This window comes from Serinus canaria, chromosome W, assembly GCF_022539315.1.
Source record: "Serinus canaria isolate serCan28SL12 chromosome W, serCan2020, whole genome shotgun sequence".
Lineage (NCBI taxonomy): Eukaryota > Metazoa > Chordata > Aves > Passeriformes > Fringillidae > Serinus > Serinus canaria.
In genome coordinates, this window is record NC_066342.1 from 16,397,670 (window position 1) to 16,422,389 (window position 24,720).

General features: G+C 48.2%; 1 protein-coding gene across 2 annotated transcripts in view; it reads right to left on the bottom strand.

Annotated features, from left to right (window-relative positions):
* The window catches only part of LOC127060968 (uncharacterized), a 1,003,595-nt gene extending 979,318 nt beyond the window's left edge, over positions 1-24,277 (bottom strand). The window contains exon 1 of one of the 2 annotated variants that reach the window (XR_007780319.1): positions 19,821-24,277. Coding sequence is in view for 1 of the 2 variants with exons in the window: in XM_050986352.1 (XP_050842309.1) it covers positions 21,381-23,549 (2,169 nt within the window). In the remaining variant the exon portion in view is untranslated. The remainder of the gene's footprint in view (positions 1-19,820) is intronic. The other variant, XM_050986352.1, reaches the window with a different exon arrangement.
* Between the last annotated feature and the right edge of the window lie 443 nt (positions 24,278-24,720).

The following is a 24,720-nucleotide window of genomic DNA, read 5'->3' on the forward strand; positions in this document are numbered from 1 at the left end:
AACCATAGAGCAAGCGATCCGGCGCTTGAAGAAAATGGCAGTGGCAGAGATTGTCTTCTCAGATGACGTAACAACTAAGAACCCAGTCCTGGTACCATGCACGTCTGTGATGTGGCGGAAACTTGTACGACTCAGGCCACGTGAATATGCTTCTGCCCTAGCCATAATGAAGCGGGATGAGAGGGCTGAGACCATGCTGCATATGGCGAAGAAGCCCCGAGCATATGCAGACGCTGTGCATGGCCCAACACGTGCCAGAATCGCAGTGGTGGAAACACATTTGCAAAAGTTAGAAGATAAGATAGAAGAAAAGCACAAGAAGCTCAGAGAGGAGATTAAAGAAGACCTTCTCCAAATCTCAGCAGTACAGATCAAAGGTCCTAGTGCCCAATACAGACGTTCCCCAGATGGAGAGAGAAGGTACACCCCACAAGCTGAGCTGTGGCTCTTCCTGCGTGATTGTGGAGAAAACATGAGGAGATGGGATGGGAAATCTACTGCTGCTCTGGCACGACGAGTGCATAAACTGAAAGAAAGCAGGACTCAGAGAGGGAATTCCACCAAAATAGAAGCAGCTCCAGTTGCCTGTAGCCGAACTGCCAGATACGATGATGATGATGACATGTCCAAACCCCTTGAAAGAATATCCAAGACATATACCCAGAGAAAGAAGCATGACCAGGCTTAGAGGGGCCCTGCCTCTAGCCAGGTAGAGGCTAGGGAAAATCGTGTTTTCAAGTCTGTGTGAATTCATTGGTCTGGCACATCAGAACCACAAGAGTATAAAACTTTAGTTGACACTGGTGCGCAATGTACATTAATCCCACCGAGACATGTGGAGACAGAGTCTGTTTCTATTGCTGACGTGACAGGGGGATCCCAGGATTTCACTTTAGTAGAAGCGGATGTGAGCCTGACGAGAAATGAGTGGAAGAAACACCCTATTGTGACTGGCCTCGAGGCCCCATGTATTTTGGGCATAGATTACCTTCGAAGTGGGTATTTCTAGGACCCAAAAGGACTCAGGTAAGCATTTAGAATAGCAGCTGTAGTAACAGAGGGCATCCAGCAATTAAATCCTTTGCCTGGACTGTCCGAAAATCCATCTGCAGTAGGACTTCTGAAGAGAGAAGAGCAACAGGTGCCAATTGCTATGTCAACAGTGTATCAACGGCAGTATAGAACCACTTGAGATGCTGTGATCCCCATCCATAAGATGATCCGAGAGCTGGAGAGCCAAGGGGTGGTCAGCAAGACCCACTAACCCTTCAACAGCCCCATTTGGCCTGTGCGTAAATCTGAAGGAGAATAGAGATTGACGGTAGACTACTGTGCATTGAATGTAGTGACTCCACCACTGAGCGCTGCCGTACCGGCCATATTAGAGCTCCAGTATGAGCTAGAGTCCAAGGCAGCAAGGTGGTATGCCACTATTGACATTGCCAATGCATTTTTCTCCATTCCTCTAGCAGCAGAATGCAAGCCTCAGTTTGCTTTCACCTAGAAGAGAGTACAGTATACCTTGAACCGACTGCCCCAAGGGTAGAAGTACAGTCCCACCATCTGCCATGGACTGATCCAAACTGCACTAGAAAAAGGTGAAGCTCCAGAACACCTCCAGTATATTGATGACATCATTGTGTGGGGGAACACAGCCACAAAAGTGTTTCAGAAAAGACAGAAAATCATTCAAATCCTCCTGGGAGCTGGTTTCGCCATCAAAAAAAGCAAAGTAAAAGGACCAGCTCGTGAACTTCAGTTCCTAAGAGTGAAGTGGCAAGATAGACGGTGTCAGATTCCTACAGATGTCATCAACAAGATCACAGCAATGTCTCCAGCAACCAATAAGAAGGAAACGCAAACGTTCCTAGGTGCCATAAGCTTTTAGAGAATGCACATTCCCGAGTACACTCAAATCGTGAGCCCTCTCTACCTAGTCACCCGCAAGAAAAACAATTTCCACTGGGGCCCTGAGCAACAACAAGCTTTTGCCCAGATCAAGCAAGAAATTGCCCATGCAGTTGCCCTTAACCCAGTCAGGACAGGACCAGAATTGAAGAACATGCTCTGCTCTGCAGCTGGGATCCATGGCTTGTCCTGGAGCCTTTAGCAAAAAGTGCCTGGGGAGACTCGGGTTTAGCCACTAAAATTTTAGAGTCGAAGCTACACAAAGTCCAAAACCAACTATACTCCAACCAAGAAAGAAATCTTAGCTGCCTATGAAAGAGTCCAAGCTGCCTCAGAAGTGATTGGCACAGAAGCACAACTCCTCCTGGCACCCCGACTGCCAGTGCTGAAGTAGATGTTCAAAAACGGAGTTCCTTCCACTCACCATGCCACTGACACTACACAGAGCAAGTAAATTGCCCTTATCACTCAGCGTGCCCGTATAAGTAAACTGAATTGCCCTAAGATTTTAGAAGTAATTACAAATTTGCCCGAAAGTGAGAATATCAGTGTCACAGATGAAGAACCAGAACCAGTGACACGAGCTGAAGAAGCTCCTCCATATAACCAACTGCCACCAGAGGAAACACGCTACGGTCTTTTCACAGATAGTTCCTGTCGCATCATAAAGATAAACCAGAAGTAGAAAGCAGCCATATAGAGCCCCACACGACAAGTCACTCAAGCTACCAAAAGAGAAAGTAGATCAAGTCAACTTGCTGAACTCAAAGCTGTTCAGCTGGCCCTAGGCATTGCTGAGAGAGAGAAATGGCCAAGGCTCTACCTTTACACTGATGCATAAATAGTAGCTAATGCTCTGTAGAAATAGCTAGAGAAGTAGAGAAAGACCAATTAGCAGCGTAGGAGAAAACCATTTTAAGCTGCTGATGAGTAGAAAGACATCGCTGCTAGAGTAGAAAAGCTACCTGTGAAAGTCTGCCATGTAAATGCCCATGTCCTCAAGAGCAGAGCTAATGAAGAGCACCAACACAATGAGCAAGTAGACCAAGCTGCAAAGATAGAAGTGTCAAAGATAGACCTAAATTAAAAACACAAGAGAGAGTTATTCCTAGCTCAGTAGGCCCATAATACCTCAAGCCATCAGAGCAAAGATGCCACCCATAAGTAGGCACGAGACCGAAGAGTAGATCTAACCATAGACAGTATTTCTCAAGTTATCCATGACTGTGAGATGTGTGCTGCCATCAAGCTAGCCAAGCGAGTAAAACCCCTGTGGCATAGTAGGCAATAATCCAAGTACAAGTATAGAGAACCCTGGCAAATCGACTACATCACACTGCCCCAGACACGCCAAGGCAAACGCTACGTGCTGACCATAGTTGAAGCCATCACTAGATAGTTAGAAACCTACCCTGTGTCTCATGCCACTGCCCAAAACACCATCCTGGGCCTTGAAAAACAAGTCCTTTAGAAGCATAGTACCCCTGAGCAGATTGAGTCAAACAATGAGACTCATTTCTAAAACAGCCTTATCAACACCTAGGCTAGAGAACATAGCATTAAATAAGTGTACCATATCCGCTACCACACAGCAGCGGCAGAGAAAATAGAGAGGTACAACGAGCTACTAAAAACCCAGCTAAAAGCCTTGAGTGAGAAATCCTTCAAGAATTGAGAGCAGCATTTAGCAAAAGCTACCTAGTTAGTCAACACCTGAAGTTCCACTAACTGAGCAAGTCCTGCCCAGTCTGAGTCCCTGAATATAATAGATAGAAATAAAGTCCCAGTGGTACATTTCAGAAGTCTGTTAAAAAAGACAGTGTAAATCAATTCTGCCTCGAGTACAGACAAACCCATCCGTGGGGTTGTCTTTGCTCAAAGACCAAGCTTCACATAGTAAGTAATGCAGAGAGATAGAACAACACGATGTGTACCTCAATAAGATCGGATTGTAGAGTGAAAATGTAAGGCAAATATCACTGTTTGCTATGTTATTGCCATTGCCTGTACACTAAACCGTATAGACAAAAGATAAGAGGACATTGTTTGACGATATGAAGATAAGGAGTAGAATGTCCTAGGGTGACTGTTATCCCCATTCGTGTGTATGTAATTTATGCTGGATAATATGTTCTGTGCCTTTAAGACTGGTGGAGTGAAGGTTTTGTTTTGAGCCCCTTATAAGCCACTCAGCGGGACATCCCGATAGCACCAGTGCATGTTGCTGCTTTTTTGCTTTTTGCCCTGCTTTTGGCTTTCGCTCTTGCTTCTGCTTCGCTTCTGCTTAACTTGCTCTTGCTTTCCCCCCCCCCCCCCCTTCTCATTAGTTAATTTAGCTAAACAGTCCAAATTCCTTTCTGGACTGTTCCCCCCACCCGGTTAGACCTGCTGACTGCTCCAGACTGGGATTTAGAACACGGAGAGAGAGTTTACACCTTGTGAGTGCAGCAGCTGCCGCAGCGCCGGAGGGACTGATAACAGAGCAAACCCCCAGGAGAGACTTTTCTGAATTTGTCATCTTTTTCAGAGCAGTGGAAGAGTGGTGTCATCCGGTATTGTTCATTTTGTGTGCTGGGGGGTGCTGTGCTTGTCAAATAAACAAGTTCTTTCCGCTTCTCTCCGAGGAATTCTTCCCGAACCAGTTGAAAAAAAAGCCGTATAAGTTTGTTTTTTAGAGAAGCCCTTTTTGGAGATTCCCTCCCAAATTTGCCCTAAACCAAGACAAATAGTGAACTTTGATTTAGTAAAAGGAAGCAGAGTTGAGAAGCAGACCACAATCCAATGTAAAATCTCCTTTATTTTCAAGATGTTTATGATGCTACTTCAAAGGCTATGATATACTGCTGAATATGTTCTAACAATGATTAGAAGCTACATGAAAACCATTTATGAAATTTTCCCTGTGAAGTAGGCTAACTCATTTTCCAAACAGTGGCATGGTTGAACATATTCTGTATTTAGACCTTTATCAGGGGCTTCGAATTGGGTTTTTGTTATAAAGTGTACAGGTTTTCAGAATGCTTGAGAGCATTAATGTTATCAGTTAAAAGTATCCCCTCATATATGCCTGCAAGACTTTGTAGGTGGGGAAAAAATTATCACCACTAGTACTTCTGTACTTAGAAACCTCTCAGTATTATTCTGTGGTGCTGTAAAGATCATGCTTGCAGGATTCAGGTTTCCTGTTTACCTTCACGCAAAATAGGCAACTAGAATTTTTATCTGCTGGTATTTATAGCCCCACGTGCTTTGTGTTGTTGTTGTTATTAAGTTCCCAGTGCCAGATAGTTTGTGGATTAAAGGCACAGTATGTGGTAATATAATGTGAGCTTGTCTTATCTAAAAAAACTGTCAACACTTAATTTTACTCATCTTTATTTTCTTCCCCACAGCAGTACATAGGTTTTGTTGCAATAAATTTGTCCATGTGGATTAATTAATTCATTTGTGATGTTTGAAGTGAGCTGGGCTTTCTCCTAAATGTGCTTCCTACTTTGTACTATCTTAGAAAGGGCACTTGGTGGTTTTTCTGAGCTGTATAAAGGATTAAGGAAACTAATCTAAGTGAAAGTCAGTACATAACACTCAGAAAAAGAATGCCTAGCACAGTAGGTCAAAGAAAGCCTAAAAGTAATTAATGTGATTTAAACACAATTTATTACAGTATGCTTCTAGTAATTTAATCCTAGTGGAAACCAGAGGGAAATTGGCCCTTAAATAAGTGCTGGGATCTTGTAGAAGATGTGTGTTTTGTCTCAAACATTCTGACTGTTATGACACGAAAGACGTGATTGGAAGAGAAGGTCCTGTGGACGTGGGGCAGCGCTATTCTAAGACAACTTCCTGCTCTGCCTTGAGACTCATGCTCAGTCCTCCCTGGGACTCACTTCCTGGAGAAGGACTCAAAAGGGCTGGCTGTGCAGGTGTGAACAAAACAGAGCCTAGTTTACATAAGAGGCATTGTCCTGGTTCCAGCCCAGATCAATGGGAGGGAGTGTGGCCAAGACATGGTTATTTGATACCACCTTATGTTATATCTGGGGGTGGGGGAAGGGACTGCTTCCAAGAAGAAAGGTGTTCCTTTTCTGGTGGAGAAAGCATGGTGGGTGGAGGGAAGCCATTCATCATTGTTTCATTGTCCCAGGATTGGTGAGCATTTTGCATGTAAATCTCTTTGTATACTTTTGTTATTAGTATTGTAGCTGTTACTGTTTGTTTTCTTATCTCATTGCTGTTTCCAGTAAATTGTTCTTATCTCAACCCCAGGATCTCTGCCTTTTGGGTCTCCCACCTGAGGGGACAGGGAAGTGGCTTGTGGTTTTCTTTTTAGTACTAAAATGGAGAAGACAATTCCTAAACCACAACAGGTGTGCACCAGGTTAACTATAAAAGGAAGTGGATTGTGTCCCCTCACCATCCTTTTCCTCTCTTGCCTTCTTTGTCTCACAACCCCAGCTCTGGACCATCCATGTGGCAGGACCAATGTGGGATCTAAGGACTAGTGATATTTTTTTTCTGTTTCTCCCTTTTCTGTCTATATTTCTCTCCCCCTTGCTTTGCCTGGGTAAAGCATGGCTTGCATATTCTACTCCATACTCCACACTGAAGTTTGTTGTGGGAGTGGGGAGATTGTGGAAGTGTGTTGTGGCTTGTGAGCCAGCACTTTTGAGGAGTTTGTTGTGGGAGCTGAGAACTTATTGAAGTGTACTGTACAAAATTAAGGGCTTGTTGTCCAACATATTTTGAGTCTAAGCAGTGGGCTGTTTGCTGGAATTATGGTGATTGTACAATAAAGAGATAAGAGTTCCCTGACATGTGTCTGGTTTCTTTGTTCAACCTAATGAGAATTTACAATGAACATCATGTCCCCTACCAGTGGGTCATCAAAACTTTTAAGTACCTTTGAGAACATCCATCCCACTGATAAGAATTTCTGAGTGTCTCCTGATTTACTGGGACTTGCTCACTGGTTCTGTCAAACTGCACTATGATTTATAAAATTAGGGAAAAGGCTAGGAAATTTGTAATCCTGCAGTTTTAAGGCATGCTAGTTTAAGGAAAATCTCCATCCTGTAAGGTGCTGTATGAAGCTGCAATCTCAAATCCCAAACAAGAGGCAGCTGTTGGTTGTGGACAAAGATAATGAATTGGAATACAGCAAGTGTTGGGGTCTTTTTATAGTTCTGTTCTAGCTGGAACAAGGATTAAATGGAGGCTGATGGCACTCAGATGTCTGAGTTAGGCCTGGGCAGAAACTAAAGCATCTTAATGTGGTAAGATGTAATTGTAATGTAAAAAACCATCTGGAATTACTTAGTAACACTTTCAAATTCACCATGTTTCATGTTATTGTAACTCCAGATACACTGATAATCATAGAATGGTTTTGGTTGGAAAGGGCCTTTAAAGGTCATCTAACCTATTCCTCCCTGCCATGAGCCAGGCATACCTTCCACTAGACCAGGTTGCTCAGAGTCCCATCCAACCTGACCTTGAATGTTTGCAGGAATTGGGCATCTACCAACTCTCTGGGTAACCTGTGCCAGTGTTTCATCACCGTCATACTAAAAAAAAATCTTTCTCATGTCTAGTCTAAATCTACCCTCTTTCAGTTCAAAAACATTATCCCAAATCCAGGTGTCCTAAAGACAAGGAAAAAGAAAATATTAATAGACTGAATAAAGATGGGTAGCTGTTCTGCTTAGTATTAACCTCAGGGTGACGCTGTTGAGATGGTCATAAAAACCAGAAGAACACCATGTATTTGAGAAGGCTTCTCTCTCCTTTATTTTTGCAGAATGCTGTCTTTTTATACCTTCTCACAAAGTTTATGCCTATTCATTGGCCACAATAAATCAACATAATGTTCATTGGAGAAAGGCGATCGCCACCGTTTTCCGCCAAAATCTAACTGCAGGCCCCTCGTTTATCTCTTCTCCTCTGTTTCCATGCCGACAGCCTTGATAGAGCTCCTTTCAGGGGCAAAGGCAACTCTTATCAGCTTTTCTTCTTCAACTAACTCTTTCTGACTCACAGACCAGCTGTGAGCCCCTTCCACATCAGAGCTCTTTGGGTATTAAGGACCCAGATACTTTAGGAACACTGGTTTCACTGTACAGGGAAGTTAAGGAAAAGCCATGTCCCAGTGTCATACTAATAGTGGAAATTAGAAATTGAGTAGATTTTATTTTTAAGGGACTTGAAAATTTCTAATGGTGAGTATAAAGGTTTTGCAAGTGAAATATTTCAGCTAGTTTAGAGTAAAATTTCAGTGGAGCCAGTATGGTAGCACTGAAGGGATTCTAGTCTTTGACATGCCTTAAGCTAGTAACACTGGTGGTTTACTGAGCAGTGTTTATTTGTCTTCTTCTCTGAAAAGAGACTAAGCTTTTTACCTTCTTAATATGTCAAATCTTTTGGCATCATTTTTGGTTTTGCAGTACCTAAAGTATCCATCAAAATATTATGGTTGTTTACCACCTGTACTCAGATTTGTTTCCTAAATCGCTTGCACTGCAAGTATAGTATGTGTTGAGAAATGGTTGTTTTAAAAAGACATAAACTGCAGATTTTAACAAATTAGTGGGTAGTTAAGGGAAAGGAGAAGATAGTTGAGATGTGTGTTTCCATGGTTCACTTCTATGCAACTTTGGAAGATGCATTTATATTGCCAGAGAATCAATATTTCTTGTGAAGTATGCAGTAGTGAAACTAAAGTAGGTACTTTGCAATATAGGGGGGGAAATAGCATTACTGTTTGGTTTTGGGTTTTTTTTCAGCTGGTGCTGTTACTTGGTGGTGTTGTCCATGGAAATTTTTGATTATTCGAATTGGTTTCAGAAAAAAGAATCATGTGGCTAAAGTGGGTGTTACACACAGGAAAAAAATAAAGAGCAGCAATGGTAAAAAGTTCAAGAATAAACTATCACCTGAAATTTATTTACTGACATTATTGTAAGAATACTTGAGAATATCACTTAAATGAGGAAAGAAAACAATGGTTTATGAATGACTCGCAACTACTAGCAGAAAAATGATAAATTGAGTACAGTATTTAATGTCTAATTTCTTATGTGAAAGGTTGTCAGAAATGCAAAAATAGAAATAAAAACAATTCTAATTTAAGGTTAAATTCTTAGCTTTTTGCAAGAAATTATTTACAATTTTTTTTCAAAACACAGGTTTTTTGTGTTCTTTTTCTTGCTTTCTAGCTCTTCAAATTTTATTACTTTAGAGCATAGTATAGAATTAGTACAGAAAAGCAAGTGGACTTCTTAAATCAGTATAATCAATAGATATTAAATGGATTTAAATATGCAATTAGAAAAATTATGTAAAAATACTAATTTTCTTAATTATGTTTTTCCTAATGAGTAATTATATTGGTTAGAAACCATTCATGTGTGCTGAATTACACAGTGTAGACTCTAAATTAACAGGTTTTTTGTTAATGGGCATGCTTTCTACAAATACCAGTGAAAGTCTATTCAAACATAAGCAGAGATGAAAATATGGATTTATCTTTTATTCTACAGTGAGGTAATACTAATCTTTTTCTTGTAACTTTTCTGATTGCAGGAAGAATTTGGAATGTAATTGCAAGGCTGTCCTGGTTTGATAAGGAAGTGAGTTTTTTGGGAGGTTGTGGTCAAAACAATCAGTGCTCAGATTTTAATATTGGCCCTTGGTGATGCCACTGAGGACATGGATACACCTCTGAGAACACAGGGGGTTAAAAACAGAGAACTCCCAGGGGAACGCTCTCTGTGAAAGAGGTCAGACCTCCCCTGCCCTGCTGAGGGCTGGGTGGGGAAGCCAGGCGACCGGGGTTGAGGCAGGCCAGAGCCTTGGACAGAGAAGGGAGGTGAAAGCCCCTGCAAGATGGAAGGGTGGAGGAACACTGAGAGGCATCGGGCAGCCCCTGCCCCCTCCCCCGGGAGACAGAGGGAGAGAGCCTGTGCCTGTGCTTGCGCCACCTTGAAATTTGATATCATGTGCTGGCAGCACTGGCTGAGAAGGAGAAAGAGGGGGTGCGGCAAGAAGGTGCCCAGCAGGGCAGCCGTGAGAGTTCACGCAGGCATAGCCTGAGATTTTAACCCTTTTCTTGGACAATGAAAACTTGGCAGAACATTAAACCCTCCTAGGAAAGAGACAAACATAAAATGGAAGGAAATGGGCAAGTGTGGTGAAGGTTTGAGCAAGTGAAAGATGTCAGAAGAGTTGAGAAGAATCCTAAGTGGGAGGAGATGATGAAGTGGCCTTTGGCTGGACTTTTCTTGTATAACCATGGACAGAAGCTTTTTTTCCTGTAACAGAGACTCCATTTGGGGGAGGCAATGGCTTGGAGCCAAGAGAGTGTAGTGATGTTATGTGAAGGAGTGGCATGAACAGAGACGATGGATGAGGAGGGTGGTGGTGCCCTCAATCTTCAGTGAAGAAGATCTCTGTTCTCAAGACCCCTCGGCCCCAGGGGGTGAATTTGGGGGGGACAGGTGTCCCGAAAGTGAGAGACTGTTGCTTTTTTGGAATTGGAATGCTCCTTTTGCTCACAGATTGATACACAGCCTTGACACAGCAAAGGCTTTTTTGAGTTTTTGGCTCCTGCATCACAGATATTAATCATTCACTGAACTGCCCCAGTTGGATGGCGTGACATAAGGAAAGTTTATCATTGCTCTTTTGAAGTGGCAAACTTGAAGTGGGTTTAATTGTTGTTGGGAATGGGGTCAGCACTCTGAGATAGGTTGGCTGTAAATCTGGACTTGAATCAGTTAACATTTTGCAAAGTTACACCTAGGAGTTAACTGCTCCATGAAGATGCCTGTCAGTCTCCACTTAGCAGGTAGCTCACAGGCAGGCTTTTTTGTGTTCTAAGTGAAAAGCCAGTTTTATTGAATGTCATTGTTAAATAATTAAAAAAATTTAAATAATAATAAAATTAAACTCTTCATTTACCTTTAAATAGAGAAAAATGGAAATGATGGGATATTTTTGTGGTTTAACTGTTCAGAAACTTCATTTATTACAAATGAGGCTTTTTGGTAGCAGACAAATAGATTAGCTCTAGCCCTAAGTAAAAATGAAGGATTTTGGTTGAATTGTGATCTCAATAGAAGTATTAGGACAGTTCAGTAACTTTGGGATCTGTTTGAATTACTGAAAATATGTAGAAAAAAAGCAGCCAACAGAAGCATTCATATAAACCTTTGTGAACTAAATATTATTGTCCATGACTGTATGGACCAGACTGGGTGGTCCACATGTGTTTGGTCAACCTTATGTTCCTATGAAACAATTCAAGCAGCTGCTGTTATTTTCCTTTTAAACCTTTGTCTGCAGTGGGATTGCTTAGTTGTTCTCCAGTTTCACAGAGGAAAATGAAATCTGGCAAAGGGCATAAGTTGTGGTCAAAACAGATACCGAAAGAATATGAGGAGAACCCCAGCAGAGGCAAATATATCCAAACTGAGAGGAATGATGGATTTGTCTTTACAAACAAGCTGTGGGTCTGCTGGTAGATAAAACTAGCACTGGGAGATAAAAGAAACAATGGGAAGGATTCCACTGATTGGTGAATGGGAAAAGATATTTACTTTTACAAATAAATGGTAGGTTTGCTGGTAAATGAAAATGGATATTGAAAGATGAAAGAAACAATGGGGAAAACCCCTAATTTCCATAAGAAATAAAAATTAAAAGGGAGGGTTATACATTAGAGGGAAATCTTCGGTATCAGGCGTTCCGGAAAGTCTGTACCTCTCAAGTACCTCAGCCAATGGGGAAAGAGAGAAGGAAAATGTGGCAGGGAAATTAGGATAAAAAGGAGGCTGCATCTTTCAAAAATTTGAGAGACCCCAGGGGAATGCACCCTATGGCCTCTCCCTTTATTCAAATAAAGTAAAAGGACTCCTCTGTCTCCTTTTTGGACATAAACCTCTAATGTTTGTGGATTAATTTTCCTGACAAAACTCTGCTTGCTGTGGCACCTGCCATGAGAAAAGGATGCAGTGGATAGTCAGAAATGTCAAATTGAAATACACTACACAGAGAAATGCTAGAGGAAGAACTGCTACTTCTCACCTCTCTTGTTTGCAGGGTATGACCTTTACATTTCATGAACGACAAATGTTTGGGTTGCAAAGACTTCTGCCTCCTGAAATAGAGACACAAGACATTCAAGCCTTATTTTTCCATAATAATTTGGCAAAAATTACTGACCCCTTGGAAAAGTAAGCACTCTTCTGGCCTTGTTTTGTCATGCATGTAAATGGGAATTGCTGAAAAATATTGTATGGGGATAACCAAACAAATTTTTTGTGCCTCCACTGGGTTTTTGTCAGAGGTTATTTTTCACTTTTGCCCAGAAAACTGCTTTCATCAATCATGCATTCATCATGTGGCTAAATGTGGTTGGGGAGCTTTTTTCTCATATTCCATAGTCATAAGGTAATGAAAAAGAATGTGTGCAAATTAGCCAGTAGCAAAGACGCAGATCTTGCTGTAATCTGTAATATGTACTTCTAGAATATATAAAATTTGTTTGGCAGGTTGTTAGAGCATAGAACTATTGGGGGAAAGGAGGGAACAGCTGTCACCCTGATTTTGTAAAACTTTGTAAGCCTTCTGATGTTTATATTCTCTCAACAAACTTTCTCACACACAATTCTGTAAATAACCTATGTTTTGCATTCTTTCATGGAGGTGGAGAGAATTGATGGACCCTTGGTCTGTCCAGTGGCATTGGAGAGGTGGCACTGTCACCCTCCAATCCACTGTCACCTTTGGAAAACTATAAATGTTGGAGTCAGAAAATAAAGGTGCTCTTTTTTGTTCCCCTCGAGAGCAGCAGTGTCTGTGTCATCATTTCGTGCCTTATCGTGACATCTGGTGACCCCGACGTGATGAATTTGAGACCTCGAGTGTCGTGCGGCCTTGCTGGGTGAGGCTGTATCCTTCCCCCCCCCTTGTTTGCTTGGCGTTGCCTGCTGCTCTTGTGAGAGATGGCAGCCTCTGTGAGTTCCTCGGATGTTTCTGTTCTTTTAGACCTCTGGAAAGTTATCCTTGATCGGAGGGGAGTTTCCCTTTCCTGGAGTGAGTTTGAGAGTCTGTTTTTGTGGGCCAGAGAGCAAGGGTTTTTTTCGGACTCTTTGGAGGCGCTCTCTAGGGAGGCGTGGTCTCGTGTGGTCTCATGGTTGTTCTCCTTGACGATTGTTCGGTGGATGTGAGATCGCTGATGGTGCACTGGCAGAAGTTGAGTGACGTTTGGCGGGGGTCTCCTCGTTATAGCTCTCGGGGTTCCCTAGGGACCCCTTCTGTCTCGGATGTGGAGGAGGGGGAGTCTGATTTTCTGTATGACGCAGGACCCTCTCCCCCACCCCGAGAGGGAGAGCTGGGGGGCAGCTCCGCCTCGGAGGGCGATGTCCGTTCCCCCGGGGTGGATTGGGCTCCTGGCCAGCTGGTCCCGAGCCCGGCGGGGGGTGCTCCGCAGGCATCTAGGGGCTCGGTGGAGCCGGGGGGCCGCCCTCGTCCCGCCCCGCCCCGCGCGGCCGGCGGGACGGGGGGGTCCCTCCCTCCCTTAGTGCCTTCCCGGCACTTGGGGACGGCTTCTCGGAGGGGGGGGCGGTTTCTCCCGTCCCTGGGCAAGCGCAGTCCGTGGCCGCAGCCCGGGGCGGGCCGTCCGTCGCTCCTCCGGCGGGCCCGACCCCCGCGGCCGGGCAGCCCGCCCCGCCCCGCCCGGCGGAGGTGGTACCGGCTGCCGCCTCTCGCGGCACGGGCCCGGCGCTCATCGGGGTTTTGCCCGCTCCCCTTGTGCCGGCCCGCTCTGACGTGACTCCATGGGCCATGCCCCTCTCGGCGCCCGGCCCCGCCCCCGTGTCGGGGGAGGGGGACTCCGCGCCGGTTTCCCGATCCGTGCCGGCGCCCGCGCCTGCCCCCCCTGCGGAGCCCTCTGCCGGGGCTGCGGCGCGGCAGGGCGCTGAGGTGTTTCGATTTAGCGCGTCTACCGACGCTGCCGGCGGGAGGCCAGTGACTCCTCGGGGCCGTGGTCAATCCTCGTTGGTTTTCTGGACGCTGCCTTCATGTCAGGCGACGGCTCATGTTAATGGCCAGGCTTTGCCGGGTTCGGGAAACCGGAAGCGGAGCGCCCCGGAGAGATGCGCTCCGACACAAGTCTCTCTCCAGACCCCGGAGCCGATGGAGGTCTGCTCTGCCGGCTTGCGGCCAGCACCCGCGGATCAGCAGGTGTGGATGTCTGCACCGCAGCAACTGTTGTCTTAGAATCTTGTCGGATACACAAGATTCCCCTGGATGCTTTTGGTCCCTTGGGTGGAGGCATGAGTGCTCTCCTGATGGGGAGGTCTAGCGCCACCATTCAGGGCATCATTGTGCACCTGGGGCTCATTGATGCAGACTTCACAGGGCAGATTTGTGCCATGGTTTCCACACCCACCCCCCCTGTCACAGTCCCAAAAGGGACGCGCATTGCTCAACTTGTGCCTTTTAAGTCCTCTGTTCGCAGGACGGCTGACCGGTCACGTGGTGTGGGCGGCTTTGGATCCACTGGGTCGCCTAAAGTTCACTGGACCACCGTCCTGTCCAAGGACCGTCCCGAGATGCTGTGCACCCTGTCCAACCCTGGTGCGACGCCGTCGGACATCCGCCTCCGCGGACTTCTTGACAGTGGGGCTGATGTCACGATTCTCTCCCTTGCTGCCTATCCCCCGGAGTGGCCCCTGGATCCGGTGGAGACGCCTGTCACAGGACTGGGAGGGACGGTGCAATGTTTCGTGAGCCAGCGGCCCGTGCTGGTCGCAAACCCGGAGGGACAGACGGCCTGGGTTAGGCCTCATGTTACCTCTACCCCTGCTAACCTCTGGGGGAGGGATGTTCTGTCCGCCTGGGAGGTGCACATCGGGACGGGTTTTTGATGGGGGCCACTGCGACGAAGGGCACAGACTGTTCTATGCCTCCTATACGGTGGCTGGTAGACAAGCCTGTTTGGGAGAACCAGTGGCCCCTCCCTCATGAAAAATTGGTCGCCCTTCGAAATCTGGTGCAGGAGCAGTTGGACCAGGGTCATCTGGAGCCTTCTACCAGTCCCTGGAACACTCCTGTCTTCTGCATCAAAAAGATATCTGGGAAATGGAGGTTGTTGCAAGACCTCCGAAAGGTCAATGCCGTGATGGAAGGCATGGGAACATTGCAGGTGGGCATGCCATCGCCTACCATGCTTCCCGCGGACTGGCCGATCCTCATTGTGGATCTGAAGGATTGTTTCTTTACAATTCCTTTGCATCCAAATGACAGGCCGAAATTTGCCTTCACGGTGCCAGCAATTAACAACGCTGAGCCGGCACAGAGATATCAATGGAGGACGCTGCCCAGGGCATGCGCAATTCCCCAGCCATATGCCAATGGTATGTGGCCCAGGCCTTGTCTGGAGTTCGCAAGCAGTTTCCTGATGCACGTCTGTATCATTATATGGACGACATTTTGGTGGCTGCGTCCACCCAGGATGAGCTGCTGAGGATTCAGCCTCGGTTGCTGGATGCTTTGCATGCTCATGGGCTGCAAGTGGCTCCAGAAAAGGTTCAACAACAACCACCTTGGAAGTATTTGGGGGTCAAAATTCTGGAACAGACAATTTGTCACCAAGAGGTGCAATTTGTGCATTCTGTGAAGACACTGAATGATGCTCAGAAATTGGTAGGTGTCATCACTTGGTTGCATCCATATTTGGGACTGACCAATGCACAGCTGTCTCCGCTGTATGATTTGTTGAAAGGAGACAATGATCTAAAGTCACCTCGCACGTTGACCCCTGAGGCGCAAAAGGCGCTGGAGGTGGTTCAGCAAGCTGTTTCGGCTTGCCAAGTTCATCGCATTGATCCCTCCGTTGATGTCAGTGTTCATCACCACTCCAGATTCGCATCCCACAGGTATCATTGGCCAGTGGAGTGACAAATGGTCCGATTCCTTGCACATCTTGGAATGAGTTTTCCTGCCCCATCAGCCGCAGAAGACGGCAACTGCATTGTTTGAGCTAATCGCTCGCTTGATAATCAAATGCCGGCAATGGTGTTTGCAATTGATGGGTGCGGATCCCGCAAAGATTGTACTCCCGGTGCAACGGGAGGATTTTGACTGGAGCTTTGCAAACAGTGTGTCCCTGCAGAGTGCTCTGGAAAACTTTTCAGGGCAGATCACTTATCATCTGCCCAGCCATAAGCTGTTGCATGTGGCGAGATTCACACAAATGTCTTTGCGGCCCAAAAATAGTCAGGAACCCGTGCAAGGACCCACCGTCTTCACTGACGGTTCCGGGAGGACCGGAAAGGCCATTGTTACCTGGAAGGATGGATCTGAGTGGCAGGTTTTGGAAGGTCATGAGGATGGATCAGCCCAATTGGTTGAACTGAGGGCTGCTGTCATGGCATTTGAGAAATTTTCCCAGGAGCCTTTCAACTTGGTCACGGATTCCGCCTATGTGGCCGACATCGCGCAGCGATTGGGTCATTCGGTTTTGAAGGAGGTCAGTAATCCTGCCTTGTTTCATTTGCTGAAGACCTTGTGGCGTGCCATTCAGGCTCGGGTTCATCCCTTCTATGTTCTGCATGTGAGGAGTCACACCTCTTTGCCAGGCTTTATAGTGGAAGGTAACGCGAGGGCTGACAAGTTGGCTAACCCAGCGTGGGTGGCACCTCAGCCTGATACACTCGCGCAGGCCAAGGCATCACATGGGTTTTTCCACCAAAACGCACATACCCTGCAGAAGCAGTTTCAGCTGACGCCAACTGAGGCTCGTGACATTGTTGAGTCGTGTGACGACTGCCACGCGCTTGCTCCGCCTTTGCCGGCAGGGGTAAACCCCAGAGGCCTTAGGGCCTTGGAGCTTTGGCAGACCGATGTCACCCAGATTGCCGAGTTTGGCCGGCTCAAGTATGTGCATGTCACGGTGGACACGTTCTCCTCTGCGATGTGGGCTTCTGCTCACACTGGAGAAAAGGCCCGTGATGTCATTGCCCACTGGAGGCAGGCCTTTGCCGTTCTGGGCATACCTTCTGCTGTGAAGACCGACAATGGTCCTGCTTACGCATCACAGAAGGTGCGGCAGTTCCTGCAGTTGTGGGGTGTCTCACACAAGTTTGGTATCCCTCATTCTCCAACCGGTCAAGCTATTGTAGAACGCGCTCATGGTACTCTGAAGCGGGTTCTTCAAAAACAAAAACGGGGAATGCAGGGTGAAACCCCGCACAGTCGGTTGGCGAAAGCTTTGTACACAATCAATCATCTCACTGTGCCGCAGAACTCAAATAATCCTGTCATTTTGAACCATCATCTCTCGTTGCAGGCTGCGGATGAGGCACTTCGGCCTCGAGCGAAGGTTCGGGTGCGGAATTTAGTCACCAAACAGTGGGAAGGTCCCTATGACCTTATCGCTTCGGGGCGCGGGTATGCTTGTGTATCCACAGATACTGGGGTACGCTGGGTACCTTCGAAGTGTGTTCGCCCTGACCTGCGACCGCAGAGACAGAATCCGGCCGACGGGCAACATGGAAACCGTGACCAACCTGAAAGGCATCAAGCGGGTGACTCATCGGGTGATGACTCGGATGCAGACGACGCGAGTGCTCACTCTGATGACTCCTCCGCAAATGGACACTGAACATTGTTCATGTTTGTTTTTCACATTGTTCATTTTCTTTTTTCGTTTTTTCTTTTTTAGACAGAAAAGGGTGAGATGTCACCCTGATTTTGTAAAACTTTGTAAGCCTTCTGATGTTTATATTCTCTCAACAAACTTTCTCACACACAATTCTGTAAATAACCTATGTTTTGCATTCTTTCATGGAGGTGGAGAGAATTGATGGACCCTTGGTCTGTCCAGTGGCATTGGAGAGGTGGCACTGTCACCCTCCAATCCACTGTCACCTTTGGAAAACTATAAATGTTGGAGTCAGAAAATAAAGGGGCTCTTTTTTGTTCCCCTCGAGAGCAGCAGTGTCTGTGTCATCATTTCGTGCCTTATCGTGACAAACAGCTAGCCCATGCTGGTAAAATATGTTGTAGCAGCTAGCTACGAGGCGACCTGGTTCTCGGGTACGGCACGGTGACCCAAATAAAGAGTCACTCGGTCCATGCGCTGCGGACACCAATATGGTGGATAGCAAATGGCGTTTATTCAAAGGTTTCAGGGGTATTTATGGCTTAGGTAGTTTGTGTCACTTCCTCTGCCCTTGTCCTGGGTGCGGCCAGGTAGCCAAGGTCAGACTGAAGGTGAGGAGGGGTCTTCCTGTCAACGCGTAACAGCCCGAGATCTTCCGGCCGCAATACTTAACTCTCCCACATTTCCCCCCCACCATGATTAGTAAAAATCTCATAAAGTTATAAAATGTAAAGGTTACAAAATTTCATGGGTTAGTAGGATTAGTGTAAAATCGTGTGTTAGTAACTTTAGCATGCTTTAAAGTAATTGTCGGCGCTCGAGAAATAAAATGTTTGCCGTTTCCAAACGCCTTTTAACGAATAACACTAGTTTGTTTAATATGCAAGGCCCGAAGATTAGGGTTAGTAAGATTATAGTGATTGGGCCTATTAGGGTAGAAATCAGCGTGGTGAGCCATGGAGACTGGTTGAACCACGACTCGAACCAGCCCTGTTGAGCTTCTCTGTCCATTTTTCTCTGGTTCAGCCGGTTTCTCAGTTCGGCCATGGAGTCCCTGACGACTCCGGTGTGGTCTGCGTAAAAGCAGCATTCCTCTTTCAAGGCAGCACACAGGCCCCCCTGCTGCATGAACAAGAGGTCCAGTCCTCTCCTATTTTGGAGGACAACTTCTGAGAGTGAGGAAAGGGATTTTTCCAGCGAAGAGATGGACTTCTCGATCCTTTGCAGGTCCTCATCGATCGTCATTTGCAGTTGGGACAGTCCTTGGTGTTGGGTCGCTAGGGCTGAGACGCCTGTGGCCGTTCCAGCTGCTCCTAGGCCGAGCAGCATGGCTATAGTTAAACCTGTCAATATTTCTCTTTTGTGGAGACGGCTGGTTTGTTCGAAGAGGTAGTACACTTCTTCGTCTGAGTGGTACAGGACTCTAGGAACAATTAGAACTTGGACACAAAAGTCGTTAGAGTGATCGAATTTGTCAAGGAGTACACATGGGCTTACTCCGGATCGGTGACAGACCCACATCCCTGATGCAGCTGGGATCACCCACTGGAACTTCCCTCCCTTAAGTTTGCCAAATTCTTTGCAGACACTGCCCGTCTGCCTTGCCAAGGTTGCATTGCCGAAGCATTTGCCTTGGCCTGTAACCTGACTCAGGGTAATGCCTCTCCGGGGGGTGTCTCATCTGCATTGGCGTGGATTGTTTGATTTTGAGAAGATGAAAGGGAGATCAAAGGCAACGCCTTCGTAAAAAGGCGGTTGTGCATCATAGCATAACCAGCATGATTCTGTGAAGTTTGGGTTGGACTGATTTAACGATATGAAGGTAGCATTCAACACATTTATGAATGAATTGGAAAGGTTTGGTTCGGCCAGGAGACTGGATGGGGAGACTAGTTCTAACTTCTGCGTATCGGGGCTAGCACTACTGTTAACTGTGATCTCTTCCCTGGGTTTGCTCGCTACTAGAACCGGATTGGGTCCGACTAATTGGGACATAGAGGCTGGGAGTCTGATAATTTGCACATTCACCCACTCTTTTGACCCTTGGACGGCTACTGTCCATGTTCTGCCCGTGGTCCAACTGGGGTGATTTGGCTGTAAAATTGTCATGTTGTAGTTAGTGCATTTCCGAAATTTGGGGATTTTATGACTGTTTCGATGGAAATTTCCATGGAAAAAGAAGGGTGTTTTGCAGCCAGTGGGTGCCCAGGTGAACTGCAAGAACCTGTCGGGCTTTTGTGGATCCCACCCTGGCCCTGACGGTCTGGCATCTGTAACAATGGTTTCGCAGCCCCAATGCCCACAGTATCCCCACCCTGGGTGATTGCAGTAGCTTTTTCCTGGGTTTGAGGCTGGACACCAGTAGGTTAGGTACGTTTGTGTGACGTGTGGGGAAGAAGGGTCTACCTTTGGTCGTCCCGGAAACAAGTCGGTAAAGCGGAGTATGAAGGATGGTGTGTTTGGTGTGGTGACTCCTTTGAGCACCTTGCCACTGCTAAGGTGTCGCATGACCCACCTGAATGGCTGATGAGGGTAGTGGTCTGGGCTGGCTTGCCCTCTGGCGACAAGCCCCAACAGCAAAATCACACAGAAACACCGTTGATGTCTGAGTCTCACCCGCGCGGCTTTCTCGGGCGCTGCTGGACGGCTTGGTGGTCCGTCCTCTGGAACGGGGATGTACGCGTCACGAGGACGCCCCATGAGCATGTCCTGTAAACAGAAACTCACAACTCTCATCAGTCTCATTCTGCTCATGGTGAAGAGTCGGGCTTGATTGACTTAAGCGGACACCATTTAATGTGCCCGTCCTTTTTGACAGCCGCATATCCCCGCCCCGTGAGCACCAATCTCCAACCCTGTTCCCACTGCCCCAGTTCGTTTTTGATCACCACCCGCGGGCCCTCCTCTAATGCTCGAGGTGCCCAGTGTTTCTGAGCTGGACTGTTTGTTTCATCCCCCCTAGGGTATTGATTTAACGCTAGCAGCGCAGTTGCCAGGATGCGCGCTTGGTCACTCGGGGGAATGGCATTGGAGAAGCCTTCTGCCTTTGCTAGCACTTCTAGCTTAGCTTTCAGAGTCTGGTTTGCTCTTTCGACGATGGCTTGTCCGGTGCTGTTGTATGGGATGCCCTGCACCAAGGCGATGTTCCATTTCGAGGCGAATGTCTGGACTGCCTTTGAGATGAAGTTTGGGCCGTTGTCTGTTTTGATTTGCTTTGGAACCCCAAGCCATGCCATGGCTGTCAGCCAATGTTGGATGGTCGCTTTGGAGTCCGTCTTGAGATGCTGTGTGGCCACAATCATTCCGCTGTACGTATCTACAGTAACTGCGAGCCACACTCGAGGTTTCAACAGCTGGCATAGGGTAAAGTCTGTTTGCCACACTTCCGAGGCTTTGAGACCTCTGGGGTTGACACCACTCGACCATAGTGGCAACTTCTGGCAGTGAGGGCACATTGCGACAACGTGCTTTGTGTCTGCAGTAGAGATTCCGCACTTTTTCGCAAGCGCTTTTGCTCCGATGTGAGGGGTTTCGTGCAGGGGGATAGAAAAGAAGCAGTCTTTGATGTCGAGCACTGTATAGGGTTGTCCTCTTGGTATCATCGAGTTCATGGGTAGTGACGTTTGGACAGGTCCTATAGGCTGGATTCCTGGGATGACGGTGACGTCTGACCCTGTGTCCACCCAAAAGGGAAGGCAGATGGCCGAGTCGTCGGAGCTGTTGTGGAGAGGACACACTGCCCACACGATCAGTGGGTGCTTGCCCACCTTCGCGGCAACGGCCACCCACAGGTCCCGTTCCCATGCTTTCATGGCCAGAGCCACCCAGGGACCTCTTCCCCAAGGGGCTGTTTGTGGTATTCCTGAGGCGCAGGTGGGTTCGGTTGGACCATTGGCTGGGCAGCAAAGTTGGACATTCCCTGAGGGGTTGGCAGTGGTGGGCACAGGAACCCTGTGCCCCATTGAGGGTTGCTGTAGCTGGGCCGTTGCATGTTCCCAGTGGGAGGAGGCTGGATACGGCCCGGCTGCCTCCTCCCTCTGCCGTTTCCCTGATGCTTGGATCTGCATTCCTTAGCTACATGCCCTTTCCTACCGCATGCCCAGCACGGTCCCCGAGGTTTCCCCTGATGTGGGGGAGCAGCTGCTGATGGGTGTCCTAACCGGGGACAGTTTATCGCCACGTGCCCACCCTGGCCACACTTAATGCATGCCATGACACTCGTTATTGCAGTGTGAACTGCTGCTTGGATGGGAGCAAGGTGCTCCTCCTTAGCTACATGCCTGATCATGGCAGCTGTGTTAGATCCCTGTGGCAGTGATCTTAAAATGTCCTTTGTGGCTGAGTTACATTGTTGGCGTAGGCACTCTGCCAGCACTGGACCTTTTGCCTCTGAGGGTAATGTGGAGGCGTCTAAGGCTGACTGCAGACGGTCCACAAACTGAGTGAAGCTTTCACTCTCACTCTGTTTTATTGTAGTCCAAGGTGAAGGCTTGGCTACTACTTTAGAGGCAACACGGATGGCTTCTCGGGCTGCCCGAGTTGTTGTCATAATCTCTGGGGCCCTCAGGCCTTCTGCCTGTGCCTGGGGGGTAATCATTGCAGGGTCTGTGCCCATTAGCCTCTGTATGCTGGAGTCGTGCAGTGGGTGGTCTGCCCCTGTTACCAGGGCTAGCTGTTTAGCACAGTTATCTTCCCACTCCTGCTTAAATAAAATCATCCCTGCCCCGTCAAAAATCATTCGGCAGGTCTGCTTAATATCAAAAGGTAGCATGTCGTCCCCCCCAAAAACGCCATCAATGAGAGTTGAAACCATTGCAGAATTAATCCCCTTATCCGCGATCGCTTTTGTAATCGCCTGCACGTCTTTCGGGTTTACCGGAGAATAGAACCTTTGGTTCCCGCCGGGTCCCCCCACCCGGACCGGAAACACCAGTTTCGCTGACGGGGACCACTCTGCGCATGCAATTTTTATTTTCCGCCAGTCTGTAAGTGGGGTTCGATCTTTCTCTGATGTCCCCTTTACCCATGCGGGAGCGCTGCGGCTAATTGCCTTGCGTGCCGCTGCTGTTCTTTTGTTAGAACTCGAGTCTGAGTCGGAGCTCCCCGACCCCCGCTCCGAGTCCTCCGAATCGGAGCTCGACTCCGAGTCCCAGTCGGAAGTCGACTGCTCGGAGACTTCCGGTCTGCTGCGCCTTTTTCTCGGGCTCCGACCCCGCCCCTTCTTGCGGGGGTCGGACCGTTCCCTCCCCCTGGGGTCCCCCCGCCTCCTGCTGGGGGAGGTCCTTGCCCTATAAGGACCGAAAGTGAGCTGAGCGCTCTGATTGTTCATACGCTCCTGCGCGGGGGCCGCCCCGTCCCCCCGCTCGCCCGCACATGCGTTGTTAAGCGGGCTGACTCCGTTTCCGCCCGGCGCGGGTTCCTTTCTGCCCTGAGTACACGCCTCCCCGCCATTTTCAAACACATATGGAGGGGGTGCATTCCTGTCCTCCCCTTTGGGGCTCGGCGGTTTCGCCGCCTCCCTCGCCTCCTCCGTGAGTTCCTGCCAAAACGACAGCGCGTTCTCCCCCCCCACCGATGGTAAGCCGATCTGCTCGGAGGGGTCCGGCGTTCGCGGCTTTTCGCTGCCGGTTTGTTCTAAGAGCTCCGCGGTTTGTGTCGCCGCGGCCACCCCCAGCTGCGGCGTGGCCAGCAACCACGCTTTCGCCGCTTGCCAGGTGTCCTGCTCATTTCTTGCCTTTTGCAAGGCTTGCACAACCCTGCCCCATGACTTAAGAGCTTTTCCCGAGCCACAGGACATCGTTTCTTCAGCTAAAACCTTAGTACAATGGTCACATTTCTCCGGATGGAGAATATCCACAGGGCTATCTATCGCCTGTAATTTAATAAGCCTCGAAATTACAAGGCATAAATCCTTGAGTTTGCATTCTATTCCCCACTGAACATGCATTTGGGTTACGACCTGCGCGACGGCTTCCATGTCCCTCGCTGGTCCGGGAGCGTCCTCCCTGCCGCACTAGACCCGCTGTGCGGCCGCCGGCCCCTGTCCAGGTGACTCCCGCACCCCGGGTGCTGGATCCCGGGATCGGCACCAATATGTAGCCGCTAGCTACGAGGCGACCTGGTTTTCGGGTACGGAACGGTGACCCAAATACAGAGTCACTCGGTCCATGCGCTGCGGACACCAATATGGTAGATAGCAAATGGCGTTTATTCAAAGGTTTCAGGGGTATTTATGGCTTAGGTAGTTTGTGTCACTTCCTCTGCCCTTGTCCTGGGTGCGGCCAGGTAGCCAAGGTCAGACTGAAGGTGAGGAGGGGTCTTCCTGTCTACGCGTAACAGCCCGAGATCTTCCGGCCGCAATCCCTAACTCTCCCACAATATGTGAGAATGAAGGTGTCGTGGTTTGAGAGGAAGTGAGTTTTTGGGATGCTGTGGTCAAACCAATAGGTGCTCAGAATTGAATATTGGCACCTGGTATGGCCACTGAGGATATGGATACGCTTCTGAGAACACAGGGGGTTAAAAGCTGTGAACTCCTGGGGGGAAAGTCTCTTGGGTTCCGGTTCGTGAAGAGAACAGACCTCCCCTGCCCAGCTCCGAGCTGAGCGGGGGAGGGGAGCCATGCGGCTGGAGGAGGTAGGCCGCCAGGCCAGGCCTTGGGCAGAGAAAGGGAGGTGAAGGCCCCTGCGAGTTAGAAGGGTGGAGCAGCACTGTGAGGCTCTGGGCAGCCACCCCCCAATCCCCCACCATCCCCCCCCCCCCCACCCCCGGAGAGAGAGAGAGAGGGAGAGAACCTGTGCCTGTGCTGGTGCTACCTTGAAAATTGATAGCACGGCCGGCGTGAAGGAGAAGAGTGGGGGGGGATGCCCAGCAGGGCAGCCAGCCGTGGGAGTTCATGGACAGGCAGGGCTTGGGACTTTTAACTCTTCTTGTGGATGATGGAAACCTTGCAAATGCTGATCCTCCTGGAGTTGAATGAGGAGAGAGATAGAGGTGGGATAGCAGGATAACAGGAAATGGGCAAGTGTGGTGCAAGTTGGTGCAAATGAAAGAGGTTTGAGAGAAGCTGAGAAGAATCCTAGGTGGGAGAAGATGATGGAGTGGCCTTTGGCTGGACTTTTCTTGTATAGCCATGGGCAGAACCACTT